The sequence below is a fragment of the Hemitrygon akajei genome, chromosome 8 (genome assembly GCF_048418815.1).
Source record: "Hemitrygon akajei chromosome 8, sHemAka1.3, whole genome shotgun sequence".
In the NCBI taxonomy this organism is placed as follows: domain Eukaryota; kingdom Metazoa; phylum Chordata; class Chondrichthyes; order Myliobatiformes; family Dasyatidae; genus Hemitrygon; species Hemitrygon akajei.
In genome coordinates, this window is record NC_133131.1 from 83,452,841 (window position 1) to 83,473,495 (window position 20,655).

Here is a 20,655-nt window from a genome sequence, read left to right on the forward strand (position 1 = left end):
GATCCATCAACCCATTTACAAGGGAAAACTGCTTCCAGAAGTGGTTTGCCATTACTGGTAATCATTGCTGTAGTTATGAAAACCATTCTATGCACAGTAGTTTCTAGAGCATTGAACTAATACCAAGTAAGTTCTCTAATAATTTGGAAAGCTCATTACAGTCCTGTGATTGAAGACCAAAATTGCTCTTGACTATTTTAAATAGCCCGTTGATTAGCATATATTTGGCGAGCTCTATCTCTACCAGAAAAGGAGGAACAAGAGGTAAAATGGAACGGTACTGAAGCAAGTGCAGGAACAGAGGAATCTGGCTGCATAGGAACATAAATTGTTCATAGTAGCAGGGCTTGTGAGAGAGAAATTAGTAAAGCATGGCAGATTCTGGACTTCTTAAGCAAAACATTGAATAGAAAGGTAGTTGAGTTATCTATAGCAATGGTTAGGAACATTTTGAAAATAGCTCCCATTTCTGTTCAGCCTACTTTAGGAATTTCATAAAGGTCTTCATAATAGATTTGATTTATGCGAACATTTGCCTGAATGAGGGACTTCAGCAATAAGGATAGGGTGGAGCTGTTCTCACTGGTGCAAGGGTGTGGGGAGAATTGATGCTCTGTACACATTCACCTGTGTTTAAACAGAGTAAATTGTAAAAGCCATTCCCATTGGTCAATGTTCATTGGAGCTGGGAAAATAGGTCTTAAGTGTAAAGTAAAGAATGCTGGTGAAGCACTGAAAATCGTTTTGATCTGGGACTTCAAACGTGAATTGGTTAAGAATCTGAAGGAGAATCATTTACAGAAATACAGAAAAGGACTGAGAACCCTGAAGTAGCCAGTTTATTCTTCTTAAAAAAATATAAGCTTGAATGTTGGAATGGCCTTATGATGTAGCAAATAATTTCAAGATCATACGAATATGACTTTTGCCGGATTAAAGTCTTAAAATAGCAAAAAAGTGCTTTCCCGGCCTATATGATGAATCAACTCTTCTCGGGCTTCCTGTACCCAGCTGGAAGCCCGAGAAGAATTTATTTGTCTTAAAATAGCCTTTAAAAATGAAACGACAGTTATATTTATAGGTGCTTTTGAATTGCACAGTGCTATAATAATACCGGTACTACAAATTAAAAAAGCAGACCACTGAAGATATAAAACTTAAAGGCAATCCCCTCATTTTATTTATAGAATTTCATCAGACAAAAGTTAATGTAATCCCAGAGCTTTGCTCAAAAAAAAGGTTTACCCTACAAGCCCATTTTTATTTTTCATTTACAACTGGCTCAATTTAGGAAATTAAAATGTACATAATTTACAGGACTCTATAAGCCAGAGAAAGAGAAGGAATGCAACTAAATGAGTCATTGAATGACTGCAGGAGTCTTAGTAGAAAGCACATCAAAGAAAGTAATACCTGTCTGTCTCAGCTGGTGGGAGACATATCTTATTTTTTGGCGCAAGAACATAGGGACTGTGAATATATCATGCAGGGAGTAACTTTTTATATTGTGATCAATGAATAGGTCAACACATCTTTTAAAATCCCAATGTTCTTGTAAAAGCCTAGGAGTATTGAAACAAGAACTGATTCAAAAGGTTGGCGTGTAAATCAATAGTTAATGAATGAGAACAATAATAAAGAGTGACTGAAACAATGATTAAAGTTTTAGGTATGTATGTAATGATATTTAAACCAAATTTCCTCAGTGAATTTATTCATTGATCAACAGGGCTGAAGAAATTCCCTGCTCAATACACAGCCTATGATGAATGGTAAGACAACAACCACAGTAATGGGCATTAATCACACAAATTTGACACAAAAATCATCTAAGATGCACAGATGAAAAATGTACTGTCAAAGAGAGACATATTAAGAGGAATGATTAAAGACTACTCTAAGGATGTTTTTGAAGGAGCATCTTATTAGGAGAGAAAAAGAGAGTTGAAGAGGTGGGAGCTTCAGATTCTCAGTCTCGGTGGGTAAGGTCAGAAATGGCAATGAAGTGACATAGAGAGTCACTAGATCAGGGGTGAAACTCTCAGAGGGATGAATGCATTTGAAGGAAAGACTGAGAATTTCAAATCTGAGATGATAGAGGCTTGCAAACACAGAGGTAAAAGGACATGGTATAGCATTAGAATATGAATAGCCAAGTTTCAGGATTACAGTAATAGATGCAAAGACTGCAATAGACAGTGGTAGAGATCCGGAGGCTCCTGTATTAATGATGGATTGGATGTGGGGTGCAAGGTTAACTTGGTACTAAAACAACACTGAGGTTAGCCCCAATCTGGTTCAGCCTGTGACAGTCGGTAGTGAATGTCTGGGATGAACTGCCAGAGGAAGTAGTGGAAATTCATACAATTTCACTGCTTAAAAGTTGTTTGGTAGGTTTTTAGTTAGAAAAGACATGGAGGGATATGGGCCTTAGGCAGAAAAATGGAATTAATGTAGATAAGCATCATGATCTGCAAAGATGATGTTGGCTGGAAAGGCCTGTTTCTATGCCATACATTTCTTTGATTCGAATGTTCAACATTTACATTAGTATGGAGATCTTACATCTTGCTGTGCGTGATCGTTGAAGTAATGAGAGAGAACCACAATTCTCTTAAGTGGCTGGATTGTCTCTACTATAGGAAACCGTCATTTTCAGATACAGTTAGGTTAAAGAGTTCATGACTGGCTAGAGATGTTTGCAAAAAGCGGCCCTCTGCATATGTACGCAGATTTTAGATGGCAACTACCAGAAATTATTGAGTTAAAGCAAGTTGTGATTTTGTTTATTCATACCTGCTGCTGATATTGCTTCTGCTTTTCCAAGAGCTGTTGATGTTGCTGCTGAACAACAAGCTGTGCCAAAGCTTGTGTGTTTTGCGGGAGTGGAGCAGAGTATGTTCGATTTAGTGGTCTATGGCGTGGCAGCTTGTTTGCAGATCTAAGGGTTGGTGACAGCTTCTCACCCGTTACTCTCAATGCAGAGTGAGCATGAAGGGGAACCACACCTGAAATACAGTAGAATAGTTAGTTTATGAGTAGCTTGGAGATGTTAACTTCAGTGCCACATTGTTTCAAATTGGAGACACTTACAACAAGTGCTGGAGCTGAGGGAACTAATTTAATTCAGAGTTTAAAATGAAACACCTGTTTGGAAGCCTTTTAATGTAAGAAATGGGGGCATTTCTTTCTTGAATTCTTTTTGTTCCCAGGCATTGCCCAGGCACAGGGGATTCCTGAAGAGTGCATTTTGAAAATTCTTGTGTTTCCCAGTTTACTGAATTCAAACATCTCCAGGGCTTCTTACATGCAGACATAATAGACTGCAGAAGCTGAAATCTGGAGCAAGATAAAAACAAGCTGCAGGAGGAACTTAATGGGTCTGGCAGGATCTGCAGAGGGAAATGGACTATTGACTTTTTGAGTTGAGATTCTTTATCTCGACTGTATCCAGTTTGGGTGAACTGACTTTCTCCAAAACCAATGCACAGATCCTTTGACCACATAGTCTTCCAGTTAGACATCTCAGTACTTGTTTGTGTATATTGATATTAAAAATCTCAAAGTCCAATATTAATAATGTTACTACTGAGTTTTTGAACGTTTTAAGTTAACTGAGGTTATAGAGTATGCCACAATTGCTTTCATTGTGCAGGTAACATTGGGGTTATACCACTTTACAAGTCTATATGTAAATCTACACCATTTCATTGCTGGCATAAATCTAGAAAGCATTTTGTTTTTAACAAAGAGAGTTTTATAAAATCCATTGTATTAATGACTCTTTCCTGCTCATTTTTCTTAACCACATGATTTCCTCCCCTTCCAGCATCTGTCCAAAATTCTTTCAAAAACTCCTCTTGAAACTGCTTCTACCATCTTTCAGATAGTGTACTGCATTCTACTGTACTCTCCTCATGATGCCTTCCAATTCTATCGATAAATACTTTAAAAAAATGTATCCTCTAGTTACTGACACTTCTGTCACAAGTTGCATTTTTTCTCGCAATAAAGGACATTCAAGATACTTCTATCTAATCTGCTTAACACCATATTCTAAGGCCCTTTCTTATAACTAAAGCCATCATACGTGATATGATTTTATTAAACCATGTGTCAGACTATTCCTTGAAATTTCATGTCTTCCTGAAGTGTGTTAATATCATCTCACTGTTTACAAATTTTCTTAATTTTGTGCCAGCTACAAGTAGACATGCACTTACGGGTTGGAATTAAATATCTTAAAGGCATAATTGTTCTCAATGCTAATGCCTTTTTATTCTCCTGTCTTAAAAAATAACTATACGCCTCCTTCCCTGCTCCACATCTTTTGACTAGTTTTAGTGTTTGTGATACACCATCTCTTTAGTAAATAAAACTTCAATTTTGCTAACCAATCTATAAAGATTTATTTATCAAATGCCTTCTTACAAGTCCAAGGTCGACCATACTATGCACATCCACACATTTCATTTAGTCAAATCCTATTTATTTTTACCACAGTGTGTCCATTTAATAACCTGTATCTTACTCAAATGGCGATCAATGGTATGTCAAATTAATATTGCTAAGAGCTTTCTCACAGTCAATGTTACACAAACTGACTTATAATGGCTGGGTTTATCTTTTTTCTCTTGTTTTGTTTGTCTGTGTAATATCTGGAATTCTTCAGCCATAACTCAGAAGGACTGGAATATTTTGTCCAGAGCCTGTGATATTTTGCACTGTATAGCAATTTCATCTAAAGAGAAATTTATTTTTCCAAATCTGTCTGAGAACTGCCAACCTTTAATTTTGTTTCTCTTTGTATATTTCTAACTTAAACTATTTCTCAACTGCAGCATCATTTACTGGCAGCATATTGGCTATCTAGTGAGATAGATATTTATTCACAACCAAAGTAAGCTGTGTCGTCCTTGTCTGGAAGAAAATCTGTTTCAAAGTTCAAAGTAAGAGTTATTATCAGAATACATACAGTCACCACATACAACCCTGAGGTTCTTTTTCTGTGGGTATACTTAGCAAATTTATAGAACCGTAACTGTAAACATGGACAACAAACTATGCAAATGCATAAATAAATAAATAAATAGATAGATAGATAGATAGATAGATAGATAGATAGATAGATAGCAAGAAATAATGAAATGAAATAACAAGATAAAAGAGTCCTTAAATGAGTGTAGTTGATGCACTATCAATAACTCTCCGAGACGTGAGGCGAGATATAGGCTTTTATTGGCTGGAAGAAAGAACAAGCAGCAATTGTCCATTATACTACATCCTGGAGACTGAGGCCAGGGCTCAGGCTCCAATCACCTTTATACTGGGGTCCGTGGGAGGAGCCACGGTCAGCGGGAGGAGCCACAGGAGCAGTCAGCGGTGGGGGGGGGGGGGGGGGCGTGTCCAGACCGGTATATGTAGTTCACCACAGTAGTTAACCTTTTTTGTTCAAGAGCCTGATTGTCGAGGGGTAGTAACTGCTCTTGAACCTGGTGGTACAAGTTCTGAGGAACGTGTAATTTCTACCTGATGACGGCAGCATAGACTGGGTGGTGAGGATCTTAAATAATGGATGCAGTTTTTCTATGGCAACATTTCATGTAGATGTGCTCAATGTTGGGAGGGTTTCATCAATGATGTACTGGGCTGAATACACTAACTTTTGTAGGATTTTCCACTCAAAGGCATTGGTGTTCTCATACCAGGCCATTATGCAGCCACTCAGCACACATATAGAGCTTTGCCAAGGTTTTTGATGAGATGCCAAATCTCTACAGACTCCTGAGGAAGTAGGGGTGCTATTGTGTTTTCTTCACAATTATATTTATATGATGGGTCCAGGACAAGTCCTCTGAGATAGTGACACCCAGGAATTTAAAGTTATTGACCATCTCTGATCCTCCAGTGACTACTGGCTCATGGATCTCTGGTTTCCCTCTCCTGTAGTCTACAATCAGTTCCTTGATCTTGTTGATGTTGAGTGAGAGTTTGTTGATATTACACCACTCAGCCAAATTTTCAGTCTCCCTCCTGCATGCTGATCCATCACCAGCTTTGATACAGTCGGATTTTGGAAGAAAACATTCAAAAATTGCTCCTAACTAACTGATTGTGTTACCATTGTGGCAGGGGCTCACATACGCCTCACCAATGCAAATTTAAAGGAAAAACTTGCAACAAAGAAGGAAAAATACAAAAAGCATGTTGGGCAGACAAAAATAAATGAACTGCACAGGGAAGAGAAAAAGATATAAAGTCAAGTTGCAGTTTCAAAAAGAGCACTAATCTGCATGCTGTTGATGACAATTTGATAACGATGAGAGATACGTAGGCCTGAGTAGCCTTGAGATTTATAATGTGAAAACTAACAGTAGACAAGCAATATGACTTTCTAGAGGTGAATAGCAAATTAATTAAAATGGAAATGGACATTGGCTCAGCTTTTTCAGTCATTCCACAAAATTAGTTTTAATGGCATTTCGAAGAATCTGAGCTGTAGGCTGCAGATATCCAACTAAGAATTCACACTGGAGAAAAGGTAACTCCTTTGGGAATGATAATCAGGAGGGCCAGCATTGTGGGGCCATGAGTGGCTGAGACAACTGCAATTTGATTGGAGATCCACCTATCATTTGCTTGCCACATCCCCTGCAAAAGTCAACTCAAAGTGCATTTAGAAGAAAGGTACTGGATGATGCCATTACAGTGTCCAGGGATGGCACTACAAAACTTAACATATCAAGGGCCAAATTGTGTTAAATAAAAATGCCACTTTACAAAGCCTGTCCATTTCCTTATACCACCCATGATAAGGTAGCCAGTGAGCTAGATTGCATGGATGCTGAACGAATTCTCTCTAGGATTAAGTGGAGCCCATTGTCAATACCAGTGGTCCCAGTGGTCAAGAAAAATGGGTCTGTCAGGATCTGTGTTGACTCTACCAGTAGCACCAACCCATTGCTGAAGTTACATCAATACCCTTTGCCTAACGTAAAGAATATCTTGGCAAACCATTCTGGAGGGAAACACTTCAGGAAAGAGGACTTATGTGAGGCTTAACTACAGATGGAGACGGAAAAGCTATGGATGAGGTGTTTCAAGGCTGCCCTTGCAATCAGTGCAGTGTACCAGTAAAGATGGCAAGGAACATCTCCAAAATCCTAAGACAGTGCTGAAAAGATCAGAAAATTATGGATACAGAGCAAGACAAAACAATTCATGCAAATTCTTTAAACCAAGCATCCCTTATCGTGGTCACACCATTGATGCACAAGATTTTACACAAATGTCCTGAGAAAAGTCAAGCACTGGTGGATGACCCAAGGCAAAAGGACATGCCAGAGTTGCAGTCTTATTTAGGATTTGTCAATTGCTGTAACAGGTTCCTGTCAAACTTGGCTATTGTGGTCCACCTTTGGAACTCAGTACTACACGTCAGGAATCAGAATCAGAATCAGACTTTAATCGCCAAGTACCTATGCACATACAAGGAATTTACTTCTGGCAGATGTTGTCTCTGCTCATAACAATAATAATGATAAATATAAATGAAAATATAGATTATACATACAGGTAGTGCAATCCAAGTAATAGTTAGCCAACAGTTAACCGGCAGTTAACTGTTCAACAAAGTGACCGCAGTAGGGAAAAAACTTCTCCAGTGCCTATTAGTCTTAGTCTGGAGGGATCTGAAGCGCCTACCAGACGGAAGCAGATCAACGAGTCCATGCGCAGGATGGGAGGAGTCCTTTATGATGTTCCCCGCCCTCTTCTTCAACCTGGAAGAGTACAGGTCCACAATAGAGGGCAGGGAGGCTCCAATGATGTGCTCGGCAGTCCTCACTGTGCGCTGTAGTCTGGTTCTCTCCTGCTTGGTGGCGGCTCCAAACCACACAATGATGGAGGTGCACAGGACAGACTCAATGACTGCAGTGTAGAACTGCAGCAGCAATGGAAATGGAAATGGACTAAGCAGTGTGAGGTGGCTTTCCAGAAGGAAAAGGTAATGGTGACAGCAGACAGTGTACTTGTACATTATGATCCACATTGTCCAGTGAAGCTTGCCTGTGACACATTGCCTTATGGCATAGGTGCAATCATGTCTCATGTTATGAGCAATGGAAGTAAACATTCCATAGCTTTGGCATCACGTTCCCTGACTGCTGCAGAGAAAAATTATGCACAAGTTGACAGAGAGAACTTGAGTATGGTTTGGGGGGTAAAACTATTTACCAGTACTTGTATGGGCAAGAGTCTACCCTCATTACTGATCATCAACAACTAGTATTTATTTTCAATCCACAAATGCAAAGATGGTCTCTGTTTCTTGGAGGATACAAGTACAAGATTAAATTCAAGAGGATGACTAATCACGGATTTGCTGATGGATTGCCTTGTTTACCCTGGAAGAGCAAACACCAGAAAAATGCAAACTGAAAGTCACGCTAATACAGCAGAGATGATTGAAAGGGAAACCAGAAAAGATTCCATACTGTCTCAGGTCTATATAGCCACACAAAATGACTATAATGTGCAGCAGAAATTCCAGTTCTTCCATTTTTCCCAGTGCTGGGATGAACCTGCCATTGACATGAGTCGCCTCATGTGGGGATTGGTTGCTGTACCATCCAAGCTGAGAGCTAAAGTGTTAGAGGAGCCAAGTCTTCTAGGTGTGGTCAATATGAAAACATTGGCTTGAAGCTTTATCTGGTGGCCTGGGATGGGTCAGCTGATCAAGCAGCTTGCAATGCACGGTTCGGGCTGCTAGGATGTCCGGAAGATGCCAAGTGCAGCACCTCTCCATCCCTGGGAATGGCTTGCATTGCACTGGCAGATTCACGTGCATTTTTCCAGACAGTTCATGGGCACAAATTTCTTGTTAGTAGTGGATGCAGCTACAATGTGACCAGAAGTGTTCCCAATAGCCTCCACTGCAGCCTCGCACACTGTTGATGTGTTATAAAGCCTCCTCTTAAGGACTAATATTTCAGAACACTTAGTGACAATGGACCAGAGTTTATTGCAGAACAGATTCAGTCATTCCTGAGAATGAATGGAATAAGATATATTACATCTGCACTGTACCATCCAGCTACAAATGGCTCAGTGGAAAGGTTTGTTCAGCGTCTAAAGAATGTACAGCCAGCAACATCAGCAGAACACACTACACTAACACTGAATCAGAAGCTCCCCAATTTGCTCCTTGCATTCAGCACACTCCACAACTAACAACTCGTCAGCTACGCTGTTCCTGGGTCTTCTCACACTTGGATCTCCACAAATCTAATCTCAGAAGGAGTATGCACTAAAAACAGCCGAAACAAATTGAGGCATCATCAAACAAGGTGGTTCAATGTTTCACTCCTGGACAAGCAGACCTGGCGAGGGACTACAGGGTGATCAAAGGTTGGTATTTGGGAAGATTAAAGACAGAACTGGACCACTCTCCTACACAGTGCAGATTGGGTCTGATGCCATCTAGAGATGACACATCGATTAGTTGAGAAGAGCAGTGTAAATTGTTGGAGATGAAAGGTGCCCAGAACTTTCAGAACCACTTCCTGCAGTACTAGAGTCATTCCTACAACTACCATGGAGGACACCACAAAACTGAGATTGTTTCACAGCCATAAGTCTCTCCTGCCAAGTAGATTGACACCCTTTGTCAGGAAGGACGTTATCCAACAAAAGTAAGAAATCCTCCACAGTGATTAAATCTTTATGCCTGAATGGAATAATTTAAAATTTACTATGGCGTGGATGTGCATATCATGGTTGTATTATATAATATATTGTGTATATGCAGTACATGTAGTTGGATTGTACTCTACATTGAGTTGGAATTTCTAGCTGAACAGAGAGGAGTGTTGTGCGTTTAATATTTCAGTAATATTTGAGTAATATGTTAGATATATTGTTTGAGCATTCATAATTCACTATGGGTTATATGTAAATGTATGTAAATGGCATACGTCATTGCGTCACCACTTCCTAAGTGCACACCTCATTCAAGTAAGAAAGAACATGTTATCACTGGTTCCATATTTTTCTTTCAATTAGTTTTTGGAGTTGCAAAACATAACAATTATCAATTCCTTAATAAATCTTTCCAGATACTGTAGCTGGACCATGTTGCTGCCTGCTACAGAGAGGTGTCAGAGTAGGCGTGCGAAGGCAGTGTGCAGTCTAACAGAAAGTGATTGTCTTAAGCCATTTCTCTTGTGGTTGCAATAAATACCCTATTGGTTATTGGTACTGTGGAATACTGCAAGTCCAGTTCACTGGTTTATTGGTGGGCCTGACAGCGAGGGAGCAGCATGTTGTAGAAAGGACTAGGTCCTATGCCCTAGTGTTGCCTGTTGCAGCCACATAGGAGAGACAACACCGGAGGCGGTTTGACACGACGTCCATGCTGGTTTCAATGCTGTCCCCTGTGTTTGCTCTGTTGAAGACAACCTGGATTGCATTAATCTGCAGACTGCTCTGGACTTGTTCTTGCTGATAACAGCCATGGACTCAGGTACATGGGCTACATTATATATATTTTCATATGACCATATGTTCACTGCTATCTTACATATGCTATATGTGCTTGTGTTGTGTTTGACTGTTGGAAATGTGTTTTGCTCCTTGGCCCCAGATGAACACTGTTTTATTTGGCTGTATTCATGGGTATTTATGTATGACTGAATGACAATTAAACTTGAACGTGAAAAAACACATTTTCTATGTTGGATCACTGAATTGCTGCAAGGTGATAGTTTTGCATAATATCAGTGACATGTGATAACACCAAAAAATGTGATGTTGTGTGATCTGTTTAATAATGAACCAAACTGCAGCTTGCGGGTGATAGAAGTGTAACTCAATCTGAAATTCTGATGAGATTGTTTACTGTGAGAACTACACAAAATGGAATTCGCTCAATTAGCTCACTTCAATGCAATGATTATTTTACAACTATAATTTAAGCTTGATGCAAATTAGAAGATATTCCTCAATATTATTAATTCTGCTTATTAATATGAAGGTGACTACAATGCTTTTACACCAAGAAAAAGAAATCTTTTTGAATGATGTTGCATTGATGGTACAATGGGACAACAATAAGGGCACTTATTTAATTGGGAAATTAAAAATGCAATTAATATTGTTTAAAGATTAACCAGTAAGCCATTTGGTGAAGTATAATTGATCCAAATTAGTACTTCTACCTAAAAGATGGAAGATATTAAGAACTGCAGATACTGGTAATTTTAAATTAAAAAGAAACAGAAAATGCAGTCACAACAAAGAGTCTTCAACCTGAAACCTTAACTCTGTTTTCTTTTCCTGGCTACTGCCTGACCTGTCGAGTGTTTCCAACATTTTCTGTTTTTATTATCTAAAATATTATTTCCCTATTTGCCAGTATTTATTAACAGAACCAAAGTAAGAAATCCATTATATCTTAAAACTGCTGATATAGTCATTCCATTCCCTTTCAAAATATACAAAAGCTCTGAGGTGAGGTTCTGTCTAATAAAATCTGTCAATATTTAACTGCAGCACCTGTAATACCATTATATGGTGCTGTGAGGGTTTGTTTTCTTATTAAATGTGTCATAATATTAGCTACAAAAGCAATTTTAAACTACAGCATGTTGATATTATTCTCACAAATATTCTCAAATCGAATCCATATATCCTCGTAGCTTCTCATCACCCAAACTTCCCGTAGATTAACATTTACAGCCTCCATCAACCCAAATTCCACCATTTAGTGAAAATAAATAATTTAGTGAAAAAATAAAATTAACAAAACCTTCACAAATTATTCAGGCATATATTTTGTATAGATGTAGAGGTAGTGATATAATTTGTAAGCCATACTCATTAAATAAACCTATGCTGATACTTAAATTCTTGTTGATAATTGTTTGTGACATGGTTATATTTTTAGAAGACAGGAAACCATGCTTCTCAGGCACAACCAAAAACTCAACAGGAGCACATAAGTTTATGATAAGGGAATGCCTGTGATTCCATCATTATGTCAAGAGTGGAGAGGTTTCCTGATGGTCACACAATTCTCAGTTTCATTCACAAAGCACCCCATGCAGCAAGACATACAATACACAACATTCAGGCATGGGCTGATAAACGGCAAGTAATATTTATACCACAGAAGTTCAAGTTATTGACCTTTCCAACCAGGAGAGGGTTTAATCATCATCCTTTGATGCTCAATGACAACACCATCACCAAGTTCCACACTATCAACTTCCTCTAGTTGTCAGTGACTGGTAACTCAGATAAAGCACTTAAATAAATAAGAGCTCAGAGGCTGGGTGGAGTCAGAATCAGATTTACTATCACTGACTTCTGTCAGTAAAGTTTGCTGTCCTGCAACAGCAGCAGCAGCATAGTTCAATACATAAAAAATTATAATGAAAATTACAACATGTTGCAAACAATAAATAAATAATGGAAAGAAGGAATAATGAGGTAGTGTTTATGGGTTCATGGACTGTTCATAAATCTGATGGCAGAGGGGAAGAAGCTGTTCCTATTATTTTCAATGTGGGTCTTCAGGTTCCTGTACCTCCTCCCAGATGGTGGTAACACGAAGAGGGCTTGTACCAGACAGTGAGGGTCTAATACCTGATACTCTCCACTTGCCTCAATGAGTACAATTGCAACCACTCTCAGGAAGCTCAGCAAACCTACTTCACTGGCACCTCACCTACCACCCTAAACACTTTGTCTACCCTCCGCTGATGGAGTGGCTCCAAATGGATACCATCTACAAAATGCACTGCATTTACCCAAGAGAAAATCTCCACTTCCCTTCTTGCTCAAAAAATCTATTCAATTTTCTCCAACTGTACTGCTCCACAACTCAGTCATCTTTTACGTTCCCCACCCTCTCCCTTTCCTGTCTGCTTTCTCTCCATCACTCTCTGTAGATTCTTTTTCTCTCCTTCTCTTCTTATAAAAACACATATCCTCTTCTCCTTACTACATCTTCTATTTCTCTCTCCTCCACATAAATTTAGCTATTTCCCTTCCCTTTAACAAAAATGAAGGTGGAATTCCGTTTGTCAGCCAGCAACTATGGAGGTAAAGGGATGTTTGATGCTTTGGATCAAGAACCTATATCAGGACTGATGGTGTAGAGGGGAGATCGCCAATATTATGAGTTGAGATGAGGGGCGAGGCAGACGAAATGTCAACACCCCTTTGCTTCCACAGATGCTGCTTGAACCATTGAGTTTCATCAGCAGTTTGTTCTTTTATGTTCTAGATTCCAACATCTGTAGTCTCTTGTGACCCCCTTCACTTTGACTCCTCATTATAATCCGATGGCAAGGCAAGGTATTGAAATGGCTAAAATTTTGAATATTGAGAAGCTAGGATTTGCAAATAACAATGATGTGCATGTGAATAAATCAACATATTGACTGTCATCCAAACATGTAACTCAAAGCATTATTAGAATCTGGTTGTTTGACAGAATAGAATTGTGATAACTTTGTGTGTCAACAATAGTCAATGGAATATCGCGTCAAACAACAACTACATAAACAGTAATGATATTATAAGTGCAGTATCGATCAGTCAAGCTGCACCAGTTCACCGAAAAATCTGTATTGCCCAATGGGCATTAATCTTATTTAGTTCCAAAAAGCAGACAGTAGTATGCAGGAAATGATGAAAGCAATTTTATGATCTTGTACTTTCGTAGGAAGACACATGTTCAGGCAATGCATCAGAACTCAGTGATCAGTGGTTGTAGTGCCAAAGGAACTTTCTATTCCAATATATAAAGTACTTCATCTGTTTGGGATTAATTTACTTTAGATTTGTACAACCATTTTTAGGTCCCTTCTATCGTTCAGAGGATAATGTCGACATGATCGAATGTGTTTTTTTAAGACAATGTTAAAAGAAACAACATTGGGCCTTAAAATATTCTAAAACATACCCAAATGTCCAAGTCTCTGAGAAAGCCAATGAGCATCCACCTGAGCCACTTCAGAGAGAAGTCACAAGGTTAGGCCTCAATATCAAAATTGCCCAGGCATTCATCTGCCAGCGAATAATCTAAGCAACTAGATACAACTAACTAGATTATGCATACTACCTGACTGGATCAAAAGTGGAGCATGCCTACATACTAGACCAGGAGCTAAACTTGGGAACAAAAGAATTGTGAGTAAATGAAATGATCAGCAAGTTAACATTGAAATTGACTTAAAAAAACACATTGAGTTTCTCTCCAATGTGTAATCTACAAAAATGAAAGCTCTTTCTAAAGATCATGCAATACGTTTTCACTCTTAGATCTTGTAGAATTACACCTCGGTTTGTATGAATGCATGCCCCTCTATGGTTTGCAAACTGTACTTAAGTTTTCTGTGTTCTCATAGAAAGACATGGCTGAAAGGATACCTGTGTTTCCAGCTGGGTTTAACCACTTACTGGATTTTATAAGAGCTTCTAGTATGCCAAAATATTTTATTTTAAAGAGCGGAAATTGCTGCAACAACTAGAGAAAAACTAAAATGATTAATTTTATTTGTTATAAGTGATAATCGGAAACCCAACCAAAAAAATCAGCGGCATCACATAAATAAATGTATTTTGCACCAGCAGAGTAAGAAACAGGTAAAAGCTGCTTTTGTTTGAGAAAGACAATCTCTGAGAAATGAACAACAAAAATTTGGATTACAGCTGTTGAATGTATCTTGTTTTATGATTCTTCACCGGTGTGTTCCACTAGCTAGATATGCTTCTGAGCTTAGTGCCTTGCAAGAGTGTGGTAAACTATGTATACCTGTCTGGACACGCCCCTCTGCTGACTGCTCCTGTGGCTCCTCCCACAGACCCCTGTATAAAGGCGATTGGGGCAATGCTCCTCCCTCAGTCTTCGACATGTCGTGCTCCCTTTTCGCTGTTAATAAAAGCCTATCATTCACTTCCAGTCTCCGAGAGTTACTGATGGTGCCTTGCAAAAGCCAATGCAAATCCAGCCCTAAATGCAGAGCATTTTGTAGATTCACAACTAGAAATATGGGGCTAGTTCCACCACTACCACCTTCCTAAATTTTCCTCAATTTTCATGAGATGTAATTTTGAAGAAAATATTACTGCTTTTCTGTAACAGTTAAAGACTGTGATATCTTTGTGACCTTCCCTCTAGCTGTTTCTTACTGCCCATTTTCTGCTTTCATCGAATGCTGCACATAATAAGCCATTTTCATTTCATATTATTAACAACTAGCATAGGTGATTAAACCTATTAACAAACAATTAGTCACCTGTGCTGAGTCATAATTTCCTCCCAGCCAAAGGCACAACCTTCAAAGTGACAACTAAAAATTTATATTCTCCAAACACAAGGCAATTGATAAAACAAAATGTCTACTTCAATCTCAAGTTCTGTAGATAATAGGATGCATTCTACCACAGGCTACAAACAAATGGCTGGGTTCACTCTATACTGTGTATTTCTGACAGGAATTTGCATGCCAAGCAGACAGCCATTCAAAAAGGTCTGCACTGTCCACAAGAATTTTGATCTGTGTAAGAAAACTAGGCAACAGGGTATCTCTTCGACTAAACAGATTGAAGTACCGTTAATGACCAGGTCAGACTCTAAGTCACAGATTGTTAATGAAAATCTGAATGCAATAACAGCTCATGTAAAGAAAATTAAACAAATAACAAACACAACAATGCATTAAGAGAGAGAAATATGCCAGCACCACACTGGAAAAATTGAATGTATGAGTTCTAGAGTCATGAAAGTTAAGTGTCAGCCAGGTTGGTTGGCAGTTAATAAGATTCAACATGCTTTTTAAAGTGCAGAGCAACCGCACCACTTCTGTTTTACAAGTCAAATGTGCATCTTTCACACAGATGATGAAACTGTACACTGTCTTGTTTTATTAGCAGTAAGTCAGATAATGAATTATTTAAAGCTTTTAGAAGAATAGGGCATCTCAGAAAACAAAATGCAGATTTTTTTGTTAAATTGCAAATATGCAGTTGCTGGAAGTTACTGTGGGAATTGCACGTAAATAATAGTGAACGATATTTGTTTCACCATTATTTTCATATTAAAATCCACCCCAGAAAATTCGGGTGTCTTGCACCTTTACCATAGTCCTAAGGCTCTGATTGACATCTAATGTTCGATGCTTTGAAAGCAGTGAATGCCACTTGGACGTTAAATGAAAATAAGGATGAATGCTTTAGCTGTGCATGGGAATGAAGAATACAACCTAAAGCTTGCCATTATGGCGGCATGTTTCTAAAGCCTGTATGAAGAACAAAAGAAATCAAAAGTCTGCACCCAACAAAAAAGGCATACTGTAACTTCCAAAGAGATTATTACCAGATTAAACAATTTTGGCAGCAGTTCCATGAAGTAAGTCCATTGCATAGTACTAACTGACACTCTGCTTGTAAAGAGTATTTCAATTAATTTCTTTCAACTTCTACTTTAAAGAAAATAATACTTTGATCCAATATGAACTGATGCCAAAATAAAAATTTAAAACTGATGTCAATTCTTTGCTCGAGCTGGTATTTATAGTCACATTTTTTTCCAGTTAATTTCAGATTTTTTTAAATGACAGTAAAGACTCATAAAAGTTGTATGTGGATAAAACCAAACACAGATCAGAGTGCTTAAAGCTGTTCTAAAAATATTCAACACCACTACAGCTTTGATATGAGCAATGTGTTTATAGCGGAAGGATATAAATAGGCGGCAAAGTTCCTGAAACTTCCACATCATGATTGAAGTGTTCCATCAGAATGCTGGGTTAAAGATGTGGGCTGATTTCCGGGTCCTCTGTCATCCCTAGAACCTCAGCTTCAGGTACAGCCTGACAATTTACTGTACATTTAAATGGCCTTCTGGTTGGAAATGAGAGATGGAGGAAGGAATGTTCCATCCTCGAAACACACAAAATGCTGGAGGAACTCAGCAGGCCAGGCAGCATCTATGGGAAAAAGTACAGTCGACGTTTCGGGCTAAAACCTCAACTGTGCTTTTCCATAGATGTTGCCCGGCCTGCTGAGTTCCTCCAGCATTTTGTGTGTGTTACTCGGGTTTACAGCACCTGCAGATTTTCTCCTGTTTCTATCCTCAAAGCCTGTTTTTGTTCTTGTTATCCATCTTTAGAAAACAATTAATAGAAAAATAATTAATGCTTTGCAACCTTTTGTTGATGGCTCTCACACTGTTTAATTCCTGCTTGTTATTCAGATTATCTCCATCTTTGGTAACACCAAAGACTTAGAAGGACTGGATCTCAGGATCTCAGAGTTCTCAGCCCCAACTCCACCACTGGACTCACCACTGAACCCAACGGCAAAGTATTGACCTGGTGAAGCACTTGAAAGTGATAGCTGATTGTGTGAGGAAAGTAAAAAAGTTTACTTATTCTAAGTAAGATGCTGACTTCTCCCCTTCCTTTCCAGTCCTGATGAAGGGTTTTGATCCAAGACTTCAACTGTTTACTCTTTTCCATAGATGCTACCTGCCCTGGCCTGCTGAGTTTCCCTAGCATTTTGCTTTGGATTTTCAGCATCTGCAGATTTTCTCATGTTAGCACTTACTTTAGTTGTTACCCATCATTTCAGAGAGGCGGACTGTCTGTGAGAGCTGGTGTTGGTCAGGCTAGGGTTAAATCAGAGGTTGCTGGGCAGCGTGGCTTGAAGGGCTGGAAGGGCCTATTCCACACTTTATCTCAATAAAAATAAAAATGAAGTAAAAATACCTAGATGTCCACTTAGGAAAAGCAAGCAGAAAATGCTGGAGACATTGAACAGCTCAGGTAGAATCTGTGCAGGGAGAAACAGAGTGAATACTTCAAGTCTAATGAAATATCATTGACTTGAACTCCAGTTTTCTCTCTGAGTTTCAGTTTCTGTCTCAGGAAATCTTCCTTCAACAAGGATGGTAATTCCATGCCTCATTCTTCAACCGGACCTGCAGACAAATCTTTGACTAGGATACCTTTGCCATTATCCATGAAAATAAGGAGAACTGTGGATATTTAGCTTCACCAGGTCATTTCTTGTGACAGCTTTACCAATGCACTGATGCTTGTAGCTCCTAGTATGTGCAGTGCATCACTGGAATGCCCAGTGTGGTGTCAGGGTACTGCACTATTTTCCTGGGCAGTCTTTCCTCTCACACACTGTATTGTCAATGGTTTGTTTTTGGCTGCCATGTTTTGGGTTCTTGGTCATTATATCATGGGTAGAGCCTAGAAAGAGGTAAATGGGACTGATATTATTGCTCTTTTGGGAACTAGCATGAACCTAATGCTCCAAATGGTATTATTCTGTGTTGTAAAGTCATAGAATCAAAGAAACATGCAGCACTGATACAGGCCTTCAGCCCATCTAGTCTGTGCTGAACAATTTAAACTGCCTACTTCCATTGACCTGCACCAGGACTGTGCCCCTTCATACCCCAACCATCCACGTGCCTATCCAAACTTCTCTTAAACGTTGAGATTGAGCTCGCATGCGCCACTTGCACAGGCAGCTCATTCCACACTTTCACTACCCTCTGAGTGAGGTTTCCCCTCATGTTCCTGTTAAACTTTTCACCTTTCATCCTTAATCCATGAACTGTGGTTGTAGTCTCACCCAACTTTGAAAAGCCTGCTTACATCTAGCCTCATAGTTTTGTATACCTCTATCAAATCTCCTCTCAATCTTCAACATTCCAAGGAATAAAGTCCTAACCTATTCAATCTTTCCTTATAACAGCCTTTCCTTTCCTTATAATAAATCAGTGAGCAGAATAATTTGTGTTCAGATCTTACTTCAGAATAAAAGCAAAACCATTAAGGTTGAAAACTCATCTTCTATCCACTAAAACCACTCCATTGTTTAGGAGCTACTGGATTATTCTGTTAATGTAAAAATAATAAGGTGCTTCAGGATTGAGAAGCAGTTATCTCAATAATTTTTAATGCAGGGAGTTGAAAGTACCTTCTTGTTGGGTTTTATATGAAGGTGGTTTCAAAGGGAATGAGATGGCAGCAAAACATTTTCAAAAATACGCAGGCATGACTAAAATACTTAACATTTAAGTAATATTTCTTTTTGAATTACCAAAAACCTCAAACACGTTTTTATTAGGCCACGTAGGAGTATTGTGTACAATTCTGATTGCCACGTTACAGAGAAGATCAAGAAAGTTGGGAGAAGCTGCAGAATAGATTCACCAAGTTGTTTCCTGGAATGAAATGCATTAGATATTAGAAAAGATTGGACAAAATGAGTTGACTTCTCTAGAGCACTGGAAGCTGAGCAGCGACATGCAATATTACAAGAGGGATACATAGGATAGACAGATCCTTTTAATTACTCGAGAGCACAGATGACGAATGAGGTAAGTTCTTTTACACAGAGTGTGGTCGGTAACAGGAACCCACTGTCAGGGAAAGTGGTGGAAACAGATACGTTAGCAGCATTTAAGAGGCATTTAGACAGGCACAAGAACAGGCCGGGAGTGGATGGATATGGACCATATCCAGGCAGGTGGGATTGGTTTTCTATGGGATCATGGTCATTACAGGCACAGTGGCTCAAAGCGTCTGCTGCTATTCTGTATCAATCCACGTGCTATGTTCATACTAAACCTATTAAACTGTGTTTAATGAATTAGATGAACTAGAAAGACTGTGTTCCTGTTCTGTGGATTGCCATCACTGAGCTCACTGACAATCCACCAGTTCTAGATTAGTGTAGGGTCAACAAGCAGATTTCTCAGCCTAAAAGCCATGAGGATGTCATCAACACAGAACAACTGTCCAAGTGGATCTGCTGGCTTTTAAACTGAAGTTCTCCTCCATCGTGTTTTTCTGGGTGGCCTGCAGAGACTCAACTCCCTGAGTTAGAGTTGCAGTGGCAATCACAGCCCGTATGAAGATTGCTCCCAGGAACAACTTTAATCCAGGTTGGGTTCCACATGAATATTTAATTAAATCAACTGTGAAAGGCTGTTCAAGCTGATGATCAGATTATAACGTTCAGAGATTTTTCCTGTCGCATAATGGCTGTGACAAGATTTATCCTGTGACCAGTTGCATGAGATGTGGGAATTATAACAGGGTTCCTTAAGGTTAGAGAGATAGATACTTTATTGACCCCAAAGGAAATCACAGTGTCACAGCAGCATTACAAGTGCACAGATACACAAATATTAGAAAAGAAGTAAGAAAGAATAAAAACTAAGTTACCTGAAACAGTCTAACAAGAGGGGGGCATCACTTCCCTGATTATAGGTTGACTTATTATAGAGCGTAATGGCCGAGGGTTTTTATAGTCGGGGATGGTAATGGGGACCAGCTCCCACTACCTATTAAATTCTCCTGGTGGCGTGCGTCTGAAATAGCCTCTGACAACCAAGACCAGCTCCTGGCCTTCACATATGGTTTTGCTACTAAACCTGACAGAACTGTTTCTAATGACAGGAGAAGGGAGCAAAGACGGGTTACTGGCACCTTAAAACCAGTCGCTTCGAGCAAATGGGCTCATCAGCCGTGGTTGGCAGCTCATCTAAGATAAGGAAAACTCTGATCTCAAACCTCTGCTGCCTTGTGACTATACCCACTCATGAGGAAGGTTTTGGGAGTA

The 20,655-nt window shown here is 39.1% G+C and overlaps 1 protein-coding gene across 1 annotated transcript in view; it reads right to left on the reverse strand.

Annotated features, from left to right (window-relative positions):
* Window positions 1-20,655, reverse strand: part of LOC140732022 (histone deacetylase 9) — a 471,024-nt gene that overhangs the window by 87,398 nt on the left and 362,971 nt on the right. The window contains exon 11 of the mRNA XM_073054104.1: window positions 2,797-3,008. Within this exon, the coding sequence (XP_072910205.1) occupies window positions 2,797-3,008 (212 nt within the window). The remainder of the gene's footprint in view (window positions 1-2,796; window positions 3,009-20,655) is intronic.